The sequence below is a fragment of the Mus pahari genome, chromosome 7, assembly GCF_900095145.1.
Source record: "Mus pahari chromosome 7, PAHARI_EIJ_v1.1, whole genome shotgun sequence".
NCBI lineage: Eukaryota > Metazoa > Chordata > Mammalia > Rodentia > Muridae > Mus > Mus pahari.
In genome coordinates this window covers 104,518,691-104,544,445 of record NC_034596.1, presented here as the reverse complement: position 1 = coordinate 104,544,445, position 25,755 = coordinate 104,518,691, and the positions used below count along the sequence as shown (strand labels likewise).

At 47.5% G+C, this 25,755-nt stretch overlaps 1 protein-coding gene across 9 annotated transcripts in view; it reads right to left on the bottom strand.

Annotated features, from left to right (window-relative positions):
- The window catches only part of Ppp2r5c (protein phosphatase 2 regulatory subunit B'gamma), a 142,891-nt gene that overhangs the window by 23,855 nt on the left and 93,281 nt on the right, over positions 1-25,755 (bottom strand). For all 9 annotated transcript variants that reach the window (XM_029541157.1, XM_029541156.1, XM_029541155.1 and 6 more), the window contains 7 exons: positions 18,767-18,877; positions 17,401-17,493; positions 17,187-17,317; positions 11,946-12,005; positions 10,181-10,289; positions 7,848-7,901; positions 1,069-1,239 (listed from right to left, as the gene is read on the bottom strand). In XM_029541157.1, coding sequence (XP_029397017.1) covers positions 1,069-1,239; positions 7,848-7,901; positions 10,181-10,289; positions 11,946-12,005; positions 17,187-17,317; positions 17,401-17,493; positions 18,767-18,877 — 729 coding nt within the window. The remainder of the gene's footprint in view (positions 1-1,068; positions 1,240-7,847; positions 7,902-10,180; positions 10,290-11,945; positions 12,006-17,186; positions 17,318-17,400; positions 17,494-18,766; positions 18,878-25,755) is intronic.

Sequence of the window (25,755 nt, the reverse complement as noted above, 5' to 3'; positions counted from 1 at the left end):
TCAGACACTCCAGAAGAGGGCGTCAGATCTTGTTACAGATGGTTATGAGCCACCATGTGGTTGCTGGGATTTGAACTCCAGACCTTCGGAAGAGCAGTCGGGTGCTCTTACCCACTGAATCATCTCACCAGCCCGCTCAGATAGTTTCATAGTGGCTAAGCAGTCATCGCTTCCAGGGTCACAAGGTTCTGCTGATCATCACATCAGCTGGACACAGCAGAAGGTGTCCCTGGAAGGAGACACAGCCAAGGCAGCTCGGAGAACTCAAGAGTAGAAAGTGGGTAAGGGACACTAGCTTCCCAAAATGGATTTTAGTAGTTAAAAACAAAACAAGATAAAACAAACCTTCAGAAATACTATTTTTTCTTTTTTCTTTCCTTTCCCTTCTTTCCTTTCTTCCTTTCCTTCCTTCCTTTCGAGATAGGGTTTCTCTGTGTACCCCTGGCTGTCCTCAAGCTCAGAGATCTGCCTGACTCTGCCTTCTGAGTGCTGGAATTAAGGCACTGCCAGGGAGAAATACTAACTTTTTAAAGATGTAAAGAGATACACATTTATGTCAGAAAGGAAGCACCTTATGAAGAGAGAGATTTTCAGAGTTAAAGGTCTGTATTGTTGAGGTATTCATGGATTCGGATAAGTCAATTATGAGAAATTAGGGTCCTATGAACCTGACAGCACATCGCCTGAATGCAGAGCTTGGCAGAGACAGTGCTGTCAATCACAGTGGCAGAGAGGAGTGGTTTCAGTTATCAGAATAGGGGCCAGAAGGAAAACTACCCAGAACTAAGATTATACTTTATTTTTGGGTACAGAATCTCTCTATAGCCCAGGCTGGTCTCAATTTGTAGCAATCCTCCTGCCTTAGTGTCCTAAGTACTAGAATCACAGGAATGAGTCACTCCATCTGGTTAAAATTTTAGCATCTAATTCTGAAGTATACGTTAAATTAAAAAAATTTGAATTCCACCAGTTGGTCACAGCAGAACCAGAGCATAAACAGCTTCATGCTGAGAAAGTCATTTCGACAAGAGCACCTGGTCCCCACCCCCAGCACCCAAACCCACATACCTGGAAGTGAGGGCTGGAAACACATTTGGCTAACTGTCGGAAAAGAGGCTCCATGATCTTCACAAATTCTGATGGTTCAATTACATCTAAAATTTCTTCTAATTCATTTAAGAACATTACTTCTTTTGGACTGTGAGTCTTTGGCCAGTATTTGAGAAGTGCCATTACCACCTACAAAACAGTAACAGCAAACAAAGTGATCTCACGACGCCGAGACACTCTAGGGCACCAGTTCTCAGCCTGTGGCTCATGACCCCTACAGATACCCTGCATATCAGGTATTTACATTACAATTCATAACAGTAACAAAGTTACAATTATGAAGTAGCAATGAAAAAGATTAAGGTTTGGGGTCACCACAAACACAGGAACTATGCAAAACAGCTACAGCAGCAGGAAGGCTGAGAACTGCTGTCCTGGAGGAAGAGGACATCCCCACTGCCAAGCATGAGACACATGAGATGACAATGGTCAGAATCAGCCCCACGCCTTTTCTCTCATAACAGTCTAGTTTTGCTGGGCGTGGTGGCACATGCCTTTAATCCCAGCACTTGGGAGGCACAGGCAGGCAGATTTCTGAGTTCGAGGCTAGCCTGGTCTACAGAGCGAGTTCCAGGACAGCCAGGGCTACACAGAGAAACCCTGTCTTGGAAAACCAAAAAAACCCAAAAACAAACCAGTCTAGTTTTATATACTTTAATGTGGTCCATCCCCTCTGACTGAAGACCAGTGGAGACTGCTCTGGAGTGGAAGCAGCCAGTGTTAACACTGCTAGCAACCCTCAGATGTATACACATTGCACCTCTCAAGTTAACTGCTTGTCACACACGGAGTTTACAACGTTGTTAAAACACATAAAAGCATGTTGTCAATCTCGCAGATGTAAACCCGCATGCACTGAAGGTGTTGGACCTGAGCGGGAATCACAATGCTTTTTCTGTGTGATTCCCAGAGATGAGTACAGGAGAGGGCTTGGTCAGGAGGGAGCACATGGCAGCCCAAGCTTCTACTGGGAGCAATGCTACTTTGTTTGAGGCCCAGGGAGTCAGATTATAAAGCCACAGTGCTTTCCTAGTCTGTGGCTACTGCATGTTACTATCTTTGCCTAAGTCAGAAAGCTACAAAGAGTGCCTGTGGGGCAACTTAAAAAGATGCTCCTCTATACTTTCAAAATATCTTACTAAACTACACCTGCAGAAGATACTGGACTTGGTTCAACAAAGATTAACCACTGTTTTAGAGTTTAGCCATCAATTTCTAAAAAGTGCAATGAGCACCGGCAGGCCTATCTTCATAAGGGCACATGTGTGTGCACAGCTGTGCCCACCCACCCCTGCGGTCACACACACCTGTGCACACACACACCTGCCCACACACACCTGTGCATACACCCCTGCTCTCACACACCATGCACACACACCTGTGAACATACATTTGCTCACACACCTGCCTGCTCACATACCTGTGCACACATACCTGCTCACATACCTGTGCACACACACATGTGCACAGGAACCACTTGTTTCTCTGAAACAGTGTAGGCCCCGTCTGTGAGGCAAGATGGAAAGATGAAACGTGAAAGAGACAGGAGAAAAGAAACCCTCATTTTGGGATTTAGCTTGAGTTTCCCATTGGTTGAGGATTTAAGAAACCTTAACAGAACTTACAAAGCCAAGGCCGTCTATAGAGTCCACTCCTTTGCCTAAAGACTTCAAACACGGAAGCTAACAACAGACTATGCCCATTTGGAGTGTGGAGATTTGTGGTATCAACACCCTTCTTTAATACCCCAGCCTAAACAATGAACTTCATAAAGCCTACCTCAGGATTTCATTTGTAAATTTGTAAATCTTTTTCTTTTTTTTCTTTTCCATCACACTTACTTATTTCCTGTGTGCTTATATGTGTGGCCAACAGAAGACAGCCTGCAGAGACTGGGGTGTCTCCTTTCACCACGTGGACCCCAGGAACTGAACCCATGTTGTCAGTCTTAGCATCGAAACCTTTATCCACTGAGCTACCTTGAAGACCCACAGGAAGAAATTCAAGATAAAGAAAAAAAATATACAAAATATTTGGTTTCTTGAGACAGGGTTTCTCTGTGTAACCTTTGCTGTCCTGGAACTCACTATGTAGGCTGGCTGGCTGGTTTCAAAATCAAGAAATCTGCCTGCCTCTGTTGGCTTCCTGAGTGCTGGGATTAAAATATGTGCCACCTCCCCCACCGAAACTTTTAAAATCTTTAAAACTGTTGTAAGTTATATCCTTTGAACAATGTAATTAGGACAGAATCTCTCTCTCTCTCTCTCTCTCTCTCTCTCTCTCTCTCTCTCTCTCTCTCTCGCACGTGTGTGTGTGTGTGTGTGTGTGTGTGTGTGTGTGTGTGTGTGTACTGTATAGAGAGGCAAATGCAATTCTCTCCCAGGAAGTTGGAACCCTTGCCTTGGTTGGTGTCTTAGGGTTTATTGCTATGAAGAGATACCATGACCACTGCATCTCCTATAAAAGAGAACATTTAGTTGGGGTGGAATTACAGTTTCAGGGGCAAGAAGCACGGCAGCACATGCAGACATGGTGCTGGAGAAGGAGCTTAGAGTTCTATGGCTTGATCCAAGGCAGCAGCAGGAGAGGTTTATTAGCCTGAGTATCTGACACTTCAAAGCCCACAGTGACATTTCCTCCAATAAGGCCACACCTCCTAACAGTGCCACTCCCTATGAGCCAAGCATTCAAACACATGAGCCTATAGGTGCTATTTCTCTTAAAGCAACCCTAGTTGTGGGCTGACGTTTCTCTCTCAACACCTGCAATTAACTATAAAGCATAAATGTCCATTTCTTGCAGTCTGAGAAGCTCACTGTCTTCGTGTCACTCTGACTCATCCTGAACCGCCTTTCCACAGCATCACTAATGGACTCTGTGCGTGGGCGCGTGCGTGCGTGCATGCGTGCATATAGTCCCAGGCTGCTGGCAGCGCCTCCCTCTCCACCACAGATGACAGTGGTGACAGGGTGTAGAGCTAGCATTCCTGCTCCCATTTTGGGACCAACACTGCTGAGGAGTTCCAGTGTGTGCTGCCCTTTAGAGCTGCTTGTCACTCACTTGTCACTTCCAGCTCAGAAACTCCTCACTCAGCAAGTCAGTTATTACAAAGGCAGGCTGGGTATCTGAGAAATATTCATATACAATCATTCTGCTTTGATGCTCTGGGACATTTTTCCTATTACCTATCTATTATAAAACTCCAAATTTCACTTTACAAGTTCTCCTACTTTTAGAATCTAACGAAAATCTACAACTATCTTGGGCTGGGCATGGTGCTGTATGTCTCTGATCCTAGGCCTAAGGAGGAAGAGTTAGGCAGACCTCTGAGTTTGAGGCCTGTCTAGTCTACATGTGGGGTGCTAGGCTAGGGAGGGTGCTAAGACTTTCACAAACAAACTCTTTAAAGTCTTAAAAGAACATATCTCTAAAGTGTACTTCTTACTGACTTCCCTCCTACTATTAAGTCGACCAGGCATTTCTTGAGTATCTACTTTGAATCAGAACCATGGCTAATAGGGAAGACAGGAATTACTCTCGACCCGCACTGGCCCTCCAGCTGTCAGTGAGTATTTAAAGTCATGCAGGAGCTGCACAGGACTGCCAATATGGACTGCTTAGATGGAAAAGCCAGTTTCTGAACCAGGTTCACATTGGACTCTTTCTGATCTTTGAGCTACTGTGAGCAGCACCCAGTTTTCCAGTCTGCGTGTGAGAAGGGCAGGACTCTGCCAAAGGTGTGCATGCCTGCCTGTGCTAACACAAGACAAGAGCAGCACCAGGCTCCAGGCTCAGCACATGCTCCCTGAACGGGGAGAGGGGAGACATGTCAGTAACCCTGCCTTGAGTCCTGGGGAGCCTGTCCTGTTGGATCTAGGGGCAAAGCTGTGACTGCCAAGACACGTGGGTCATCCCATTAGCAGAGGAGACAGGCGGATGAAAGGAGACACAGTTGTGTAAAATCTCCCATGAGCCTCTAGCCTGGCAACAAAGAAAACAGTATCTATGTCTAGTGTGCCTAGGAAACTTTGGAGTCTGTGAAAAATATCAATTACAGGGTCAGCAAATGCTCTTTACAGAGGGCAGACTTTTAAGCCGGAACACTGTGATGGGCAATTTCCACTGTCAGCTTGATTGGATTAAGAGTCGCCTAAGGCATTAATGAGACACACCCAAGGGTTCATCCTCTGAGCCTTTGCTGAGAGGATTAACTGAAGGGAAGGCCTGCCCTGTGTTGGTGGCATCAGCCCAGGAGGTGGAGTCCTGGATGAAGCAATGATTAAGAAAGGAGAAAGACAGCTGGAGTCCCTTGTCCCTCTCTCCTGCTCTGTCTGAATTCGAAGCGCCTAAGCTATGAGGTCCTGCAGCTGTCAGCTCTGCTGCCCTCTCAAACCTTGAGCTGGACTCAGTCTTCCCTATAAGTCGTTTATTGGTGGGAATTTGATTGCAGTAACTGCCACAACTTGTATTTAAAGCAATTCCACATGGCCCTGGGGTGACATGTGAGGTTCCTGTGAGCAGCACATACTCCTTTCCAGTTCACACCTCCATCTTAAGTCTTCAGGGCTGGGCAGCAGTGGCGCATACCTTTAGTCCCAGCACTTGGGAGGCAGAGACTGGAAATCTCTGAGTTTGAGATCAGCCTGGTCTACAGAGAGAGTTCCAGGACAGCAAGGTCTACACAGAGAAACCCTGTCTCAAAAACCAAACTAAACAAACCAACCAACCAACCCAACCACCCACCAACCAACCAACCAAAATGCAAAGCGAACTGTTTACTTCTAAGTCAGACACAATGGCCTTTACATTTTTATAAAATGTAAATTTCAAATGAAGAAATGTTCCAGGTGAGAGTCCAAATGCTTTGAGTATATTAAAAATCAGCTCTGCTTTCTGCAAGTGGACAGTGACATCATATTATCATCTGTCAGCAGATGTCATCTGTCCACAGGAACTAACAAACAATAGCTCGAGGTGGACACACCACACTGGGTGTGTGGCACTTCTGGCTTGTTTGTGTGCGGCCCTGCCCGTGGCTGGCATCCCGTGTTTAAGGTTTATTGTCTCCCGCAATTAAGCTTGCCCCTCACCGAGCATATCTGTCATTCCACTGCATCAGTGGGACCGAAACCTTTACAACTGTCACCTGAGTTCATGCTCTGCTCAGACAGATGAGGAAAGAGAGTCAACCTGGATAAGCAGGCCCGGGGTCAGGGGTCAGGCTGGGACAGGGCCCAGATGGCAGAGATGCTTTGAGTGGGAGGATCCTGCCTGAGGCGAGCAAACGTGGATTAACACGAGCGTGGTGAGTTCTTCAGTCATCAGCATAGGAAAAACACACACAAGGAAAAACCAAGAGAGAAACCTCAGTGTAGCTTCCCCCCATGCCTCTCTTTCCTTTGACTTCTGAATGTAAAAGGGGAGGTGGGAGCGGGTGGGATTTCTTTTCTTTGTGAGGTGTGGGGGAGAAACCTGAGTGACCATGCCAGTGCACTCGTGAATGTGAACACCTGCAGAATCGGGAAAGGGTGTCTGATGCCCTGGAGCTGGAGTGACAGTCCGCTCTGAGTCACCACCTGGGTGTCAGGAACCTCTAGAGGGCAACAAGGGCTCTTTATCACTGTTGTCGCTCTAGCCAACTCTTCCTCTTCCGAATAGGGTCTTGCTGCATAGCCCAGGCTGACCCCACACTCACAGTGACCTGTCCACCTCAGCCTCCTGAGCCACTGGGTCTGGCTTGAACTGTAACGCCAGAAACGGATGAGCTGCATGGGCTACGGACTGCAGCCTAGGTTCTTTTAAAAGTGAATTCAGGCTGGACGTGGTGGTGCACGCCTTTAATCCCAGCAGAGGCAGGCGAATTTCTGAGTTCAAGGCCAGCCTGGTCTACAGAGTGAGTTCCAGGATAGCCAGGTCTATACAGAGAAACCCTGTCTTGAAAAACAAACAAACAAACAAACAAAAGTGAATTCAGAGCCGGGAGTGGTTGCGCACACCTTTAATCCCAGCAAGGCCAGCCTGGTCTACAGAGTGAGTTCCAAGACAGCCAGGGCTATTCAGAGAAACCCTGTCTTGAAAAACAAAACAAAAGTGAATCCAGATGCTTACACACTGCCTCACATTAGTCAGGAACGACTTTGCCAACCATGCCTACATTTATTGACTGATTTTTTTTTTGGAGGTACCAGGAATTAATTTTTAAAAATTTAATAAAAATAAAACACACACACACACACACACACACACACACACACACACACAATTAGAAATCTAAACCAAAGGCAGTAGTCTAGCCTCCATTTGCTGTTCACTGATTGTAAAACAACTCTAACTTAGATTAATCTTCTAGAGCATCTCCACCCTCCTCTAGAGTGCAAGAGATTTGTATTCTTGCTGAAACTCTGTGCCTGAGTCAGGACACTTGATGTCCAATGTGGAGGGCTCAACAGGGCCCAGGCTGGTGGACACAGCTGCTCAGGGGTCATGTTCCAAGGACTGCGGGGCAGTATGAGACAAGGTGGCAAGCTTGTTATACATAACCTTCACTACAGTGAAGGAACTTGTCACCAGACCACCACAGCTGAGCCTCCAACCCAGGAGTGGGACGAGCTTCCTTCAGTGTTGCCACTGAAGGTGACAGGGCTGACTGTGAGGCAATGTGGTGAAATGCACAGCCTGGCGGCTGCTCAGGATAAACACAGCAATGGTCACAGTCACGGTGTAAATTGAGCACTTACTGGTTCCGTGAGGGTGCTGTCCTTCTCTAAAAACTGCACAACACAGTACGCCAGCTGAAAGGGAGGGGAGAGAGGGTCAGACGTCACCAGCATGGAAACACCCTTCTAGAATGACCCTCAGCCACCTTCCTCCAGGAAACTGCCTGCTGTGGATGAGACGCTCCACACACGCGCCATGGGTCTGAGCGACAGTTTCAGGGAAATACCTTTTGAACGGATGCTCACTGGATAATTCTTCCCTATCTGTTTGTGATAGATTTTATAGTTTTGTATGTGTGTGTGTGTCTGTCTGTGTGTCTGAGAATGGACAAGTAATGCAATATCTGTCTGTCTGTCTGTCTTTAGAAGATAAGAATGGACAAGTAATGTAATATCTGGAAAGTTTTAGTGCAGAGTCCTACCAGAAATCTCTGCACTATCTTTATTTGTCCTTTGAGATAATATTTATATGCAGCCCAAAATTCCTGCCAGCCTCCTGCCTCAGTCTCAGGGCGCTGAGATTAGAAGTCTCCTACGCCAAGCTCCTTTATGAATTATTACTACACAAAATGAATATGATACAAGACAAGCAGACCTGTTACCTGGCGATGCCAGACAGAAAATGTGCGAACAGGAGGACAGTGCATTGGATTAATGAGAGAACACGCTTGCTTGTCATGTATTCCGCACCACCCACTCCCAAGGACCTCTGCAGAATGGACTCTTGTTAAATTTTTAGATGAGGTCCTGTTACATTACATACAGCACAAACTGGCCTCAAATTCATGATTTTCTGACTCAGACTCCTGAGTGCTGGGATTACAGTTATGAGCTCTACGTCTCAATACAAATCTTTGTCGGGGATGGAACCTGAGACCTTGCATGTGACAAGCAAGTACTGTCTGTCCTACGATGTCTATAGCCCTTCCATGTGCTTTCTTAAAAAATAATTGATTTATCTCTACTTTATGTGCACTGGTGTTTTGCCTGCATGTAAGTCTGTGTGAGGGTGTCAGATCCTGGAGTTGCAGACAGTTGTGAGCTGCTATTTGGGTGTTGGGAACTGACCCTGGGTCCTTAGGAAAAGCGGTCAGTGCTCATAACTGCTAAGCCATGTCTCCAGCTCTCCCCCCATGTGCTGTGTGTGTGTTGGGGGAGGGGAATTAAAGTATTTTGTTAATATTTTGTTTACGTGTGTGGGTAACTCTGTGCACCGTGTCCATGCAGATCTACAGCAACCAGAAAAGGAGACACCGGAGCAGGAGTTACAGACGAAGCAGAAGTTACAGACAGTTGAGAGCTGCCTTGTGGGTGCTGGGAAATGAACCTGGGTCCTCTGGATGTGCAGTCAGTGCTGAGCCAACTCTCCAGCTCCCTGTCCATGTGTTCTTAATGCATAGTGGCTCCCTAGTCTGTGTCCAGCTGTGCTAAGGATTGTGGGCCGCAACCAAGGGTGGCCACCTCCTTGAGCTCCAGCATAGCTAAGTTCTGTCTCTGGAAGAGCAGATCCAATGCAAGCAGACAGAAATGAGTCAGAGGCAGCAACTGACTAAGGTGGCAGTGTCATTACAGCCTGAGCCCTGCAGTTGGCTCTACAAGGTGTCAGAGCACGCCATTGGCTGTGGCCATCCAGCTTTTGTCTCTAAGGCAGTAGGTTTAGATCACACTGTTAGAAGCCTCCTTTAAAAGCTGACTCCCCAGCCAGGCAGTGGTGGCACATGCCTTTAATCCCAGCACTTGGGAGGCACAGGCAGGCAGATTTCTGAGTTCGAGGCCAGCCTGGTCTACAGAGTGAGTTCCAGGACAGCCAGGGCTATACAGAGAAACCATGTCTTGGGAAAAAAAAAAAAGCTGACTCCCCAAGTTTCTGTACAATTCCCCTGAATTTTCTTTTTTGTATGCATAAATGTATGTAGCCATAAATGTCCACATGTATGAATACCTGTGGAGGTGAGAAGCTGACATTGGGGTTTCCTTGATGCTTTCCAGCCTGTACCACTGAGGTAATGTTTCTCACCTGAACCAGGAGCTAGCTACACTGCTAGATGGCTAGCCAGCTTGCTCCTGGGATCCTGCCTCTACCTTCTGAGGTTGGGAGCACAAGTGGGCTGCCACATCTCTCTGCCATTTAAATGAGTTCTGGGGTCTCAACCCTGGTCCTCACACTTGATGGCAAGCGATTATACAACTAAGCCATCTTCCACCATCTTCCAATTTTCTTACAAGCACCCTCTGTCCCTGGACTCTGACATACTGCCAGAAGCCCGTTTTCGATGTGGTACAGTGCTATGGGAACGGAGGCACTCTCAGAAATGGCATTGCAGCAGTGGGCAGCTGTACTCAGCGGGCCTTACCTGGGGATGGTAGACACTCAAGGATTTCACTTTGTGCAAGGGCAGCAACACCTTCAACAGGAAAATCTTGTGCTCCTCCTTTAGTGGTAAGGCAAATCCATTGATTATACTGTGAAGAGAGAGTTCAGCTTGAGTATTTACACATTTCAGATCATAATCAGGAGTCAGATTTCTTTGAGCTTTTTTTCTCAGCATGAAAAGCCAATGGGCAAAATATTTACTTCAGAATAGAGAGGATATCGATAGGAATAACCACAAATGGCCCTCCAGCCCGGGAGCACGGCCATTTTTGTCTTTTTTTGCTATGGGCCACAAGTCGCAGCCCAGGGGAAGCTGGGCTGCAGGAGCTTCTGGAGGCAGACTAACACCCCTAAGGCTGCAGTAGATTAAACAGCTCGGGGAGGGGGGACCCAGTTCCAGGTCCTCCCACCCAGCACTTTCCTTTAAGGTTTCAACATTCTTGGGCACAATTCCAGATCATTATCCTAGCATGAACCAGAGCTCTGTCCCCTCCCAGTGTGCAGGCTGGGTGATGTTCATTCTGTAGGAAAGGCACACTGTGGAAGGACCTCCACACTGAACGTGAGCTGGCTTCTCCACATGGCTTCATGATTAGGCAAAGCAAACATGTTTCTCCGAGCTAGAGAACGTCAGAGCAGTGGTGACCTGGTCCTCCAGGACCAAGCGTGGTGTGCACATCTGTGTGGGATCCTGGGTGAGCCCAGTGCTGGAGGCAGGACTGAAGAGACAGTGTGGTAAGAGTCACACTTAACACGGCTCACACCACTCCTGACACACGGCAGAGGGCAACTGCAGCAGGGACCCAAGCTTTCCTCTGTTGAACAGAAGGGACTTGCCCAAGCTCACGGAACTATGAAGGGAAGCCCTTAGCCATACTAAGGAACCCATGCTGCGAGGGACAGAGCCATCCTAGGTCCAGCACTTTTCAAATCACATATAAAGCATCAACTTGGGAGGGACCAGACTAAACAGCCTCTCTCTCTCTCTCTCTCTCTCTCTCTCTCTCTCTCTCTCTCTCTCTCTCTCTCTCTCTGTGCGCGCACGCGTGCTCCTGCGGTGGGGGAGGGACCCAGACTACAGGTTCAGAGGCTGGAGGAAGCTACCACATTCTGTATACACGGGATAACTTCACTTCAGGGCAACTCAGAACACTCAGCTGCAAGTGCACATGGATGCCCTAGAGGCACCGGAGCGAGCATTGTCCAGGTGACCTACCTCTTAGCTCCAAGGAAATCTTTCGGAAACAGTGAGTCAGGGAATCTTATATTATATTTACAGGATTTTTGTTTTTTGTTTTTAAATTTATGATAATAAGTTAAAAACTTTACTGATTAAAATGATAAAAACTGAATTATACGATACATATGAAAGGCCAACAAAATGAGCCAATTTGAAATATTAGCATTTACTCAATCCCTCAAATACATATTCTTCAAATATGCTTGTAATATCAACCTTCTTCTCTAACTACTTTTAACACTACTTGAGAAAAAATAAATTGAAATTCCATAGTTTCTGTGGTCAAGAACTGAGGTGTGTGAGAGGGCTCTGCCTGTGGAGCCACAAAAATGGAAGAGCGTTGTTATTTGGTGCAAGTTCACCAACCTTCCTTCTCCTTACATCCAACTCTGTTTCCATTCTTTCAGGACCTGGCTGACATGGCTCTGCTCCGGGGCAGGGGTCAGAATAGATGAGCCAAGTCAAACTCTAGCTTCAGCTGCTCACTGCCAGGGCAGCAACTTACCTTCCCAGGATCTCCAGTAACTCCGCTATGCCATTGTGGTGTTCTGTCTCATAGATAAACCTGCAACACACAAAGCACCATGGGGTCAGAGCTGGAGGGACAGCTGGGGGAGGAGCTGGGGTCAGCAGCCCCGGCACTTAGGAGGGACAGCTAGCTGCTCAGCTGCTTTCCGAGTCCATGAAATCCTCAAATCCTGGCGGCGGAATACCCTGAAGGGAGAAAATCTGTGCAGCTCAGATTTCTTCAATATTTTATTCTGAAAAATTTCAGGTATCCAGGAAGCCAACACCTGTGTTTCAACCAGCAGATTCAGACAACGCCAGTCTGCACTGGTCATGTTTACATCTGTCCAGCCTTCGATCCTATTCACCTGCCCACGTCAACATAAGGTGATATCTTACTCGGTTTTAGAGCCTCTGATACCTACCGCCTCCTCCCCTCCCTCCCCCATGGCTAGAAGCTTCTCTCTGAATGCCACACTGTCTCTCCCTGCCAGTTCTGAGCCTACTTCCTCAGCACCGGCTTCCCATGCAGCCCACATCTCCTCTGGGCCTCTGTGCAGTCTCTGCCCATCACACAGGACACAGGTATCTAGGGAGCTCTTGAAGCATGCACCCCACTCTCTGTGTCAGCTTGTCTCCCTCCAGACAGGGACAAGGACTTCCTGTGGATGTGTTCCTGGTGCTAAGACCAAGTCTGGCATCTGTGTGCTATTTAAACATGTTTGGTAAGCGAACTGGGAACAAGAACAGGGAACAGGAGAATGCCCACCGCCAGGAGTCCATGGAGACTGAACCCAGCTGCTTGACGGCTGGTGGTCCACAGTACAGAGCAGCACAGTTAGGACACGCGATGGTGGAAGAGGCCCTTGCCCATCAGAGGGAGCACCTCCCACAGAAGCTGCTTACTGGTTTCTGGCCCAAATCCCAGTATCCTGAGACAAATCCGCTAACGACCAGAAGAGGTTAGGTATCCAGACCTGAAGAAGTCTGAGAAGGTTGAGACATCTCTGTATCTCAGATGGATCCTACTCACACTAAGCCCCAGGAGGCCTCTGACAGACTTATCAAGGTGAGGCATGCAGTGGGGGTGGGGGTGGGGTGAAGGAAGGGAGGAGGGGAGGAGAGTCTGTGAATCCAGGTGAGATAGGCTGGTAGGCCAGACAGCATGTGGGAGGTTCCAAGGCTGCTTGCTGGCAGCCTCACCCAGAAGCCTCTAGTAGCACTAGGCAGTAGTCTGAAGGAATGGCTGGGAGGGGATGGGGATTGCCAGAGGCATGGTTGTGGTGTTCCACGGTTGTGGGCGGGGGTGGGTGGGGGGGTGGGTGGCACATGCCTTTGATCCCATCACTGCAGAGGCAGAGGGATCTCTGAATTTGAGGCCAGCCTAGTGTACAAAGGGAGTTCCAGGACAGTCAGGGCTACACAGGGAACCCCTCCCGCCCCCCCCAAAAGAACGTGTGTCCCACCTGCTTCCTGTTGCTCTCTTCCTGTCCCCTGAGCACAGAGCTGGTGGTCAGCCAGTCTGCACAGGGTAGTGTAGGGAAGTGACTTACTGTAAAACCCAACCCGACTGTCTCCTCCTCCTCACAGAGTTCACCTCAAATATGTAAAAGACAGCTAACTCTGTAGCTGGTGCAGCACCTTGCACACAGCCCACAGGAGTGCCAGGCCACACTTCTCCTCCTTCCTGGGTATTACGGGAGAATGTCGGGAGGATGTTGGTCGCTGGAAGGCACGAGGCTTCCACATTAATACCATTTATGTAGGTGTCTTAGTTCTAAGCACTTTTAATTGACTATGTAAGAAAGAACAAAGGGGACTAGTTCTGCCTCCACAGAGAAGACCGTCTGGGAAGCCACGCTGACCATTTAAAGCAAGATCCTTCCTTACAGCCCAAACCAAACTGATCTGAACCCAGGCTAGAACCGCTGCTCAGAGCAGTCTCCCATATGATGTGTCCCGCACCTATCATGGGTGGGATCCACCTTCCTTCCTGTGGAGCCGAACTGGCCTGTGCCTTGCCTAGGACGGAAGAGGTACTCATTTCCAGTCAGTCTTGAGGAGACTGGCAGCTTGTCCTGATTCCCTCCTGGAGACAGTTAGTGCTCACAGAAGTAGCACTGAAGCCCAAAGGGGCAGCCCATGCCTCCAATTACAACAATGGGAAGTTGGAGGCAGGAGAATTAGTGTCTGTTCAAGGTTAGTAAGGCTATTAAGAAAAAAACCACGGCTGGTGAGATGGCTCAGAGGGTAGGAGCACTGACTGCTCTTCTGAAGGTNCAGAGTTCAAGTCCCAGCAACCACATGGTGACTCACAATCACCCGTAATGAGATCTCAGATCATGCCCTCTTCTGTGGTGTCTGAAGACAGCTACAGTGTACTTATGTATAAAAATAAATAAATCTTAAAAAACAAAACACAAAAACCAAAAACTTACAAGGCTCCAAGTAAGACCAGAAGACCAGAGAGGCCATGTGGACAGAGGGAGATGCACAGCACTGAGAAGCCACTCAGGACTTTCCTGCCCTAGACTAGATGACACCAGTTCTGCAGAGCGCAGGTCAAGGTCAGAACTGAGAGGAGTAACAGGTGCTGATTTAAGCTTTGGCACTGGGTGGGGCAGCAAGGGAAGGCCTGAGCGCTCTCTGGCCTGGCGAGCATAGTAGCCTGCTGTTTATTGCCTTAGAAAGGCAGCACGGGGTCACTGTTGGCTCACACTAGCAGACTGAGTCAATGAGAATTGACAGATAGGAACCTCAGCTTAATGCTTCAGAAAGTGGACCCAAACTGCTCAAACTGCATTTCCTTACAGATACAGGCACAGGTCGAGAATCCCTTACCCAGAATGCTGAAACCAAAAATTCAATTATTCTAGTCAATTACTCTTTACACAGAGCTGGAAGGTTAAGTATGACTAAAAAAATTTTTAAGCAAAAAAAAAAAAAAAAAAAAAAAAAAAAAAAAAAAAAAAAAAAAAAAAAAAAAAAAAAAAAAAAAAAAAAAAAAAAAAAAAAAAATAGAGACAGGTTTCTTTATGCTGTCCAAGCTGATAACTATTAGGCTCAAATGATCCTTCTGCCTAACCCTCCTGAACAGCTGGGTCTGTAGGCAGGAGTCCCTGGCCATTCCTGATTTTAACTATGTATGACCCATCACGTAAGGCAAGTGTGGAATTTTCCACTGTGGTATCATGTTAGTGCTCAAAATATTCAGATTTTTGAATGTGTGGATTTCTGGGTCGGGGATATTGAACACACACAGTGCTGCATTTCTATGATCTGAGGTCTTGAGCTTTCTAATACTTTTTATACGAAACAACAATAAAAAGACCAAGGTCAGTTAGAGAGTCTTTGTAATATGTTTGCTTTTGAGTGTGTATATCAAGATAATTATAGAAAAGATGACCTAAGGGAGGAAGCCCAGAAATACCGTGCGGCAGCACCAGCCCCTTTGCGAGAAGTGAATCATGCGGACTTATTCTGAATAAGCAGCCGAGTGGTCAGCACTCAAGGGAAGATCTCGGAGGTAGGAGGCCCATCCTCACCCACCAACAGTGCACGAGCTTCACCACATCTGTGGTTCTGCTGCCTGATCAAAACCGCTAGTCCTGGAGAAACAACTCTACAGGCAAGGCCTGGATTTGGGGGCTAAGAGACTGGAATCTAAGTTGTACCCATTGTGTGTAGACAATGACATCAGTGATGACCTTGTGAGGAAGCACAGCACCAAGAAGTGAAAACCAGGAGCGGACATCATTCTCCGACTCGTCAGCAAGCCAGGGCTGGGCTGGGCTCCATCAGAGAAACATCATGTATTATAGGGAACCTGGAAAGGCTCAAAGGGAAGCCACACAATGAGGGCCCCAAGATTGCCATGTGCCATCAGGCAAAAGATCCTGGTAAACCCAAGGCCAGAGGGCCACACAGGTGCCAGCCTCACTCTCAGCTCCCCTTTCTGGGCCACTTTCAGTCACTGCTGGGGACTGAAGCAGGATCCGGCAGGCCAGTATGCTGCCGTGAGGGCCGAGGGCTCAGGTCTGGCTCACAGCTAGGCTGTGAGGCTTATTTACTTTATATCACACTTCCATCACTGCCAACATTGGTTACTTTTAGGCTCCTCGAAGCCAACAATTATAGCGTAATCTGCCCACTTAGTCAGGTACACAGCCTAGGCTGGGCAGGGTGACTCACACCCTTAGTCCTAGCAGAAGCAGGAACTCTTGAGTTTGAAGCCATCCTAGTCCAGTGAGTGACAGGCTAGCCAGGAGTGACATAAGGAGACCTTCCTATGAAAGAGCTACACAGACTCTCCCACCAGCACCACTCTGTATCACGGTGGGTGCATACAGAGCTGGTGTCACCGAGGCTGCCCCCAGGAGCAGGAACCATGCCAGTTCATGCGGACTTCTTGAGGAAGGAGATCTGAGGGCAGCAGTGCAGCCTGGGGTAACGCACGGCTACACAGTCCGGGAGAGGCCAGACCCTGAAAGCACAGACATAACCTAGGATGGCTGCGCATGTTAACCAGATAGCAGCAGTGACACGGACCATGTGAATGGAGCCCTGGCTCACTAGGGCCTCTACGAAGATGAAGCAGTGGCAATGTTTCTGCCTCGGCCTCCGGAGCCGTGGAATTATAGGTGTAGACCTGCATGCTCACCTGGGATATTAGAACTTTATTAAGAGTCATGAGGCCTGGTTAGAGATGAGACAGGGATGGGGGTGGGGTAGGGGAGGGGCAGGTAGAGGTAAGACATCTGGGGTCACAGCCATCAACGTATTTGACCTTTCTGAGCTGGGGGTTGTGGGGGCAGGTCTGTGGTCACTCTTGGATCCTGAAGGCCCAAGTCTGGGCACAGATAGGAAAGCTGTCTTGTCTGCCAGCTGCCAGGCTCTCCTCCTGTGTTTGGCTGGCCCTGAAACTGTTCATCTACTTCCCAGATCCTCGAAGGCAAAGGCTGCCCACTTCCTTGCCTCCTCCTCCTCCTCCTTCCTGTCTTCCCTGGAACTGAGCAGGAATAACAAGGTAGCAAGCAGGTGCATGGGACAGAAGCATCTATATTGTGAGCAACTGGACAACTCTGTAGGAACCCAGCAAGGGTAGGGAATGCAGTAAGACACAGGTGTGTGTGTAGCATGAGCGGTGGCGTGGTGGGGTCATGAGCATATGGCTCAGTTTCCCTCCGCATCTTTGATGTGACAGCAGCAAGGGTGGATGAGAACCACAAGGGGGACTTACCTATAAAATATATTATTGATCTGTTTCCTGATGTAAGCGCGCAGGCCTAAGAACTTCCCATAGATTCTGTGCAGGGTGGTTTTTAGAAAATCTCTCTCCCGAGGATCCTCGCTGTCAAACAGCTCTAGAAGCTTCAAGAAAAATGAAACGGCACTTAGTGACAGTGGCCATGCTGACCTTAAGGCTGCCGAGGAACGCCTGGCTGGGAACTTACCTGCAATACAAACTTCTGATCAATATATTTCTTTGCTATATTGGGCTGGAAATCTGGAGACTCTAAAAATCTTAAGAAAAATTCATAAACAAGCTAGGAAGAAAAAAAAACAACAGTGAGTCAAGTTACATGGCACTTCATCAGGCTCATGAACACCTCTTAATTCATTCTTTATCTGCTGAAAACACTGGATTTAAGAAAAACCACACATGCATTCAAAATTAACGCTGAATTGCGTGGCTTAGCATAATTATAACTGCAGTTGGAATTCTTTTATTTAGTGAGAACCACAGACTAGTTCTTAAATGGCACACAGTGCTTTTCATGGCTTAGCTGCTACTCCTGGGACCATGACCAGGCTTGAGGGTGGAGCCTGCAGTCTGCCATCTACATGAATCATGGAGTTCTAAGTGGACAAGAACTTTAGGGTTGCCTGGGAGAGGAACACAAAAGCACAGCCACTGAGCCACAACCACTGTGGTTCCCTTTGTAAAGAAACAGCACACTGGGCTAGATAGCACAGGCGGTCTATCACAGGTTGTGTAGAAGCCAGAGGCCTTGAGGGTGGGACATCTGGCTCCTACCCTCACCAAAGACCGCATAAACACTCTGCTTCTGCGGGCCTCAGAACAGTGGCCTTGCATTGTTCAGGTATCAGCAAGGAGCCTAGGACCCAGGCGCTGAAAGCCAGGAGCACGCTGGGAAATGCTCTACAGCTGTGCTGGGCAGGTTATACCAACTTGACATCTGCTACAGTCACCTAAGAGGAGAGCCTTGATTGAGAATGCTGTGAGCAAGCCTGTAGAGCAAGCCCATTGCGGTGGGGCCACCTCTGGGCTGGAGGTCTTGGTTCGATGAGAAAGCAGGCTGACTAAATCATGGAAGCAAGCTAGTAAGCCGCGCCCTCCATGGCCTCTGCATCAGCTCCTGACACCAGGTTCCTGCTCTGTTGTGAGTTCTGGTCCTGACTTCCTTTGATAATGAACAGTGATATGGAAGTATAAGCCAAATAAGCCCTTTCCTCCCCAACTTGCTTTGGGTCATGGTGTTTCAAAGAGACCTTAACTAGGACAGAGCCTGAACTCAGTGCCATCAGTAAAATTGCTATCATCATTAAGGGCACATAAATCAGTCTACTTCTCTGGCTTGTGTAATGGGTCCATAAAATCGCTTATCAATCACTCACAAACTTATTTAATCAATCTTTTCTTACTGCTCCCACTTTCCCCCTCTCTCCTCTACTAAAACTTTTCAGACCAGAGACTCCTTTAGAAGATCAGAAGCCCCTTGGCTATCAGCTAGCGGCCCTGGGCCACCACCCACACAGCACACACCATCCTATCTGAGCTGGTGCCAAGTCCAGTACCTGAAGATGAGGCCAGGCTGCTTCTAACGTTGGTTCATCCTCTTCTGGGTCGAATTCTGCTCCCGTGGGATTGGAGGAAGGTGGCAAGGTTCGGAACATGTTAACTGCAAACTAAAACCCATATATTCCACGATCACAACCAGGACTCTCAAGTATTACCAAGAACAATCCCAGAAACACACTGAGTAATCCTAGTGACAGGTGCTTCCCACTCTGAGTTGGTTGTTGTTGCTGTTTTTCTACTTTTCTTAAAATTCAAAAGCTGTGTTGGTCTCCCAAAAGAGACAGGATCAAACCTGTAGCTTGAAACAGACTTTTCCTGCAGGGGACCATCCAACTGACTGCTACAGGCACTCTGACTCTCAACTGAAACTGTCAACGACAGCTGACCCCAGTAGATGCTTAGAGGTTAGCACTGACTTATGAGACTGTTACATCTAGTGAGTGGGGAAGGAAAAAGTGAGAAGAAGGCAAGATGATAAAGGCCACAGAGGACTAAAGAAGCAAGACTGAGAAACAGCTCAGTGTTGGCCTCCTAACAACCACGGAAGCACGAGGCAGGCAAGCGAGCAACTGCTCAGGCAGCCAGAGATCACTTCAGAAATAGGACTGCTTGTGAACACAGGGAGACTTGACAGCGCAGAGTCTGGCTGTGTACCCAGGGGTTGGTTGTGCAGAGCCCTTGGTCTGACTAGATCTGCACAAAAACGCTTTGATTGGCCAGTGATGGAAACATCAAAGCTTCTAAGGTATTAATTAGGGTTTTTTTGTTTGTTTGATTTCATTGTTTTTTACATTAAGTTTACATATTATCTTATGATAACTATAAACCCACCAAATGCCAGTTCCAGTAGGTAATCAAAAAGTCCTTGTCCCACACTGTCAAAAGCACAAACCCAAATATCAGACGTAAATGCGAAGGGCAGCTCCAGGACAACCTCTCGGGACACTGCTGAGCCTTGCAGTTGAGCCTAGCAGACAAACGAGCACCTGGTATTTCCCTGGGTTTCCTCCTCCTCCTCGTCTTCCTCCTCCTCCTTCTTAAAGATTTATTTTCATTTTCTGTGTCTGAATAGTTTGCCTGCATGACTGTGCACTGCATGTATGACTGGTGTCCGTGGAAGCATGAAGAGACTGCTAGATGCCCTAGAGTAGAGGTTACGATCGCTTCGAGCCATTAGGTGGGTGCTGGGAACTGAACCCATGCCCTCTGCAAGAACAGCCTTCTCAGAGTTGGGATTATAGTAAAGAGTCGTTCTTCTTTACTGTCACCACTACTTAGCTTGCAATCCGGGCATTTCTTGTGATGTCACCAGTATCAAAGTTAGGAGCTGCCGTGCAGCTTCTATGAAGAACGACATGAAGGCAGAGACAGCAGAGGAGGAGTGCAAGGGAGAAAAAGATGGCCAGAGATCCAGAAACAATGTATGCCTCGGGAGCAAGGAAGGCCTAGGTGCCAAGCCTGAGTGCCCACATAGAATATGAGTGTTAATTCCTGGCCTCTGGGGACGGGAGCCCTCTGGGATGTGCACAGGGCCCTGTGGGGCCTCCCAAACAATGGGAAGCCAAGGAGAGAAGCAGGTGCATAGGACATTTCTCAGTAGACAGGGGATCAGGGCAGAGGGCTTCCTGAGGGAACACTTTCGAAGCTCAAGGATGAGGCAAGGAGATGGGATGAGCGCAGTGGTGCGCAATCTGGGTGGACCATCAGTGCCTTCCAGGGAAGCCCTACAGTGGCAGAACTGACCCTGTCATCATCAGTGACTCCCTGGGCTTCCTGTCCCTTCCCAGGCTGTGAATGTATTGGGAGATTCAAGTTAGAATAGAATTGAGTCCTCTGTCTGATCTGCCTGCCTCCTCAGATAGAGAAGAGCTAAGAGGCCTTAAAGAAAATAGAAGATGGCTCTTTGCTCTCCGACAGGCATAAGCTGCAGGCTCAGGCAGGTGCCATCTCAGAAGCAGAGTAGGATATGTGGATACCTAGGAGGGTCAGCATCTGTAGAGGAGGTTGGGGATCCAGAGGAAGATCTTAAGTGATGCTGAACACTGCCCCGCAGGCATGGACATACCACACAGGAAGCACCAAAACACTGGAAGCGGCTACAGGCATCGATGAGAAAACAAGCATCTGTTCCTGGGCTCAGAGAGAGTGAGAGGGTAAGCTCTTCCCAGGTTATCCCAGGAAGAGGAGATTCGAGGAAGCCCTCAGATTAGAGCTCCAAGCTAGGTGTGATTCTACAACCAAAGATGATGCGAGCTATGCAACCCACCCCAGGAGTATTTAGGAGCAGAACTGTGATGTCATGGACCATGAAGAAAGGCAACAGCTTCTATCATTGTCATCCCAGGAGTTCCTGTGTAAGGAAACCTGACACCCAGAGCTCCCAGACACTTTGTTAGTGCATCACAATACACTGCCCCCGCAGGAAAGGTTGATGAGAGCTAGTGCTCAGTGTGGGGAGGGACAGAGGCGAGCATACAGTGTGATACCCCAAACTTTACTTGGGTTTCTAATTGGGTGCCATGTTTAAATATAAAAACTTTTCAGGAGCCAAATTTGTAGAAGGACATGGGTGAGGAAAGTGATGGCACTCATGTGACTACTGGAGCAATGAAACCACAGCTGGATGAAGGGCTGGAAGCCTGCGGTACTGCGCAGTCTGCCAGCCTGTCAGAATCTTGTAAATGGATGCATATATTCAGAGCATAATGGAGATACAGACACATAGCAGGAATGGGTCGCATGTGGGAGGGCAGCATGACACTGTGACCTTTTCTCATCTAGAGTCAAGACAGGAATGGGCATTCTGCCAGGGCCTCAATGTGCCGTCTCTGAAAAGGGCAAACCTCTCTTCACACCAGGCTGCTCTACAGGTCACAGAGAACATCTGCAAAGCATTCTGGCACGTGCCATTGCTCATTATGTCCCAAATGTCTTTCCTGGAGACAGTAGGAGCGGGCTCACAAGTGCGCATGTGTTTGTGTCTGATCCACAAAGCTCCTCCTGTGCCACGATGGGGACCAACTGTAATACTAGAAAGAACTGACACTCTCACTTTCACTATGTCAGCCCTGGGAATCTTTCTCAAAGGGTCTTATTCTCTGTTTTAAATATAAGCCAAAGCAGCCTGAAAAACAATTTAAAAAGAAGACTCTTATAGCCCAGCTTCCCTGTACCTGTATCAGCCATCACCAGTGGGTGGGCTCACGAACACTTGTCCAGCTTCCCTGTACCTCTATTAGCCATCACCAATGGGCTCACGAACACTTACTTAGCTGTGATGTAAAGGGGCGGTGTCAAATAGAACGATTCTCATTCCAGAGACACTGGGAGAGTATTCATTTTTCAGCTCTTGGGTTTGTTCTGACCCACTGCTCCCTCACTTCCGGTTCCCACAGTCTTAGTGAGCATTATGTCTATCTGGGAGGCCAAGGGCCAAATGATGGCTATCTCCAAACACTTCCTCCCACAGACAGCACTGGGGTACCGGATTCTAAGACTGTGAAGAGACACATTTCTGAGAAGTCTGTCAAGCCACCATTTGTTTGTATGTTGTATACTTGTAAAGCAGGGGCCCAGACCGACCAGGAAAGGTGGGCCACAAGACACAAAAGCCAAAATAAAAATCCAAGGGCAGCAACATCAATGAGAAACTGTATGGATAGAACGAACGATGCCATAAACACAGACACAGCTAGTCACCTGGCTAGGTGGCCTCAGAGAAAGCGCAGACCGGATAAAGGCTCTGCGGAGAGCTGCAGCAGCACAGCAGAACCTTCCTCACCAAGGCCATCTTCTACAGGGAACCCACAGAGAAATTGACAAATTGAATGGATCTGTTTGTTGTGTGCCAGCAGGTGTCACCTGGGGCTCAATGACCTAGGTATACTGGCTGGTCTGTGAGCTCCAGGATCTACCTACCTTTCCTGCATGGGCATCACAAATGCATGCTGCTGTGCTGGGCTTTTTCATAGATGGCCAAGGATAGGTGGCAGGCACTTTCCAAAGAGCTACTTCCCCAGCCCTGCATGCGGTCTCGCACATATGTGAGACAAATCTTGGGCAAACTTGGTGAACTTAGCCAGCCCTCTATAGACACTCAGATACTTGCGCAGAGCAGGTCCTCTGGAAAAGTGCACATCGGCCACCTAACTGAACTGATTGCAAAACCCTGCCAAAGGCGGTTAAACCTTTGCCTCTCAGCTGTAAGGCAACACAGTTCTCACTGCTGTCCCTAATCTCAGCTCTTGCATGGTGCTTCTCTGGAATGCTCACCTCAAGTACACCTTATGGTGGGGACATTCTAGGCTTTCATTCCCCAACCCAGGGGCCTACAACATTCACTCAGTAACTCTCCAGGGGAGCAAGGCAGAGCCTTGTTCTCTACCACTCCACAACCAGAACTGCCTTCAAACAATGCCATTTCCCACCAAATAGATGCCTGAACATGGCATTTAAAAACCCATACTTAGGGGGCTGGTGAGATGGCTCAGTGGGTAAGAGCACCCGACTGCTCTTCTGAAGGTCCTGAGTTCAAATCCCAGCAACCACGTGGTGGCTCACAACCATCTGTAACAAGATCTGACGCCCTCTTCTAGAGCATCTGAAGATAGCTACAGTGTACTTACATATAGTAAATAAATAAATAAAACATTTAAAAAAAAAAAACCCATACTTAAAATTCTTACATTTGAATAGCTTTTCATTTTTACAATCTGTTCAAATATGGATGAATGTCTCTTATCTGAAATGCCTACCAGAATTGTTTGTATTCGTATATATGTGTGTGTATGTATATGTGTATATACATACATACATACATACACACACACACACATATATGAGTTATTTTGGGGGTGGGATTCAGGTTTAAACACAGAACTCATCTTTAATTTGTTCCTTAAACACATAACCTGGAGATAAGTCAAAACAAATTTTCCCCACTAAATGCACAGAACATTTTTCAGTGGGTCTAGGTCAACTGTAAACATTTCCATTGTGGTATTATGTTTGTGCTCAAAAATTCAGTTTGGATTTTCAGATTAGAAGTATTTATTCTGTGTGTTCTAGTATTTAAAATAAGATTCATTTTATGTGTATAAAGAGGTACCTGGGTGTGTGTACTGCACACAGTGTGCCCTCGCCTGTGGAGGCCAGAGGAGGGCACTGGTTCTCCTAGATCTGTAGTCACAGACGGTTTGTGAGGCTCCTGGTGTTGGGTGTTGACTCTGGGTCCTCTGTAAGAGCAATGAGGGCTCTTAACCATCACTCCAGATGCCCTACTTACATGCTCTATCATAGTGGTTGAAAATATCAGGGAAATAAAAATTTACAATCTTTATAGGATACTAAATAAAGGGAATGTAGTTGCAATTCTTTTAACAACTGTTCTAACAATTCATAGTATTTTATAGCTATTGTACAACTAAATGTGTGACACAATCTTACTTCTGATAATGATGAAATGGGACAGCCATTTTACTGTGTGAATTTATTTAATGTTTTTAAGAGTAAAGAAACCATGACAAGTAATAGTTCATAAGTCAGTTCAATTAGTATCTGCTTAGAAATAACAGTGTCCAACAGTGGGAGGGCTGGAGCTGAGCTCAGCTGGCAGCCTGCTTGCTTGGCAGGCTGAAGGCACGGGATCCTCCCTAGCACATCATAAAACAGAGCACAGGCTTGTAACCCAGCACGTGGAAGGTGGAGGCCGCAGTGTCATAAATTCAGGGCCATTCCTGGCTCTGCAGCCAGAGTGGGCTAGAAGAGACTCTGTTTCAAACAAAACAGAACAGAAAACCAAACCACACAAAGTGTTTGTTGAGTATGTAGAGGCTTGGCAGGGGACTCCTCTGTCAGGCTCAGGCCCCAGATTAATTCCCAGTACGGTAAGAAAGCAAAGTAGAACAAAGGTGGATCATCAAGAAACGTATCCTGAGTTATTTGCCATGGCCAATGGTTATAAGTACATTCTGGATGCTGAATTCCAAAATGTTTGATGCTGACCAATTTTAACATGAAGCTGTAAGTGTGATCTAGTGAGTGGTTACACCTGGATTCTAAGATCAGTTTTCTTACACATTTGCTCTGTCTAGCAGCAGATGGATGTTTTGATTGGCATAAAATGTGAGGGAGTTAGGAAGGCTTCAGAATACCCTATCAATGTGCCCTACCTCCCACACAACTGAAGGAAGTGAGCAAGGCCATCACTTATGACTGCCTTTAATCCTCCGACCCTGTGCTCACTGCTGGCTCAGCTCAGGGCATAGCTAAGTGTCACAGGGATGGGCTTATTCTACTGTCCTAAAGACCAAACATACTAGGTAAAAATACATGACACTACATCCTTCTGATCCCAGGAGATGGAAGAGATGAAGGGAGCCTGTAATGACCACCAGGACACTCCCAGGCTATAGAGCCCAGCAGGAGGGGCAGTGTGAACTTGCAGGGCTGAGTCAGCCCTGCAGAGAAGGAAGTTCTGAAACTGGAAAGATCCTGTCGTTGATTATCACAACATCATGCATCTATTTGATGTGAAAACTACCAGGGGCCATGAAAACACACACAAAGATCAGTGAGGACCCAGTACAGTTGGCACTTTACCTGTAGGTTTCATGTCCCTGGATTCAGTCAACCAAATCTCAAAAATATTTGGCAATAAAATGCTGCATCTCTGCTGAACATAGAGGCTTCTCTTTTTAAGTCATGGTCTTCTAAACAATACAGTGTATTACACAGAACCTACAGTGTACTAGGTAATGAGTCATCACACAGCACCTACAGTGTACTAGGTAAAGAGTCATCACACAGCACCTACAGTGTACTAGGTAAAGAGTCATCACATAGCACCTACAGTGTACTAGGTAAAGAGTCATCACACAGCACCTACAGTATACTAGGTAATGAGTCATCACACAGCACCTACAGTGTACTAGGTAAAGAGTCAGCACCTGCAGTGTACTAGGTAATGAGTCAGCACCTACAGTGT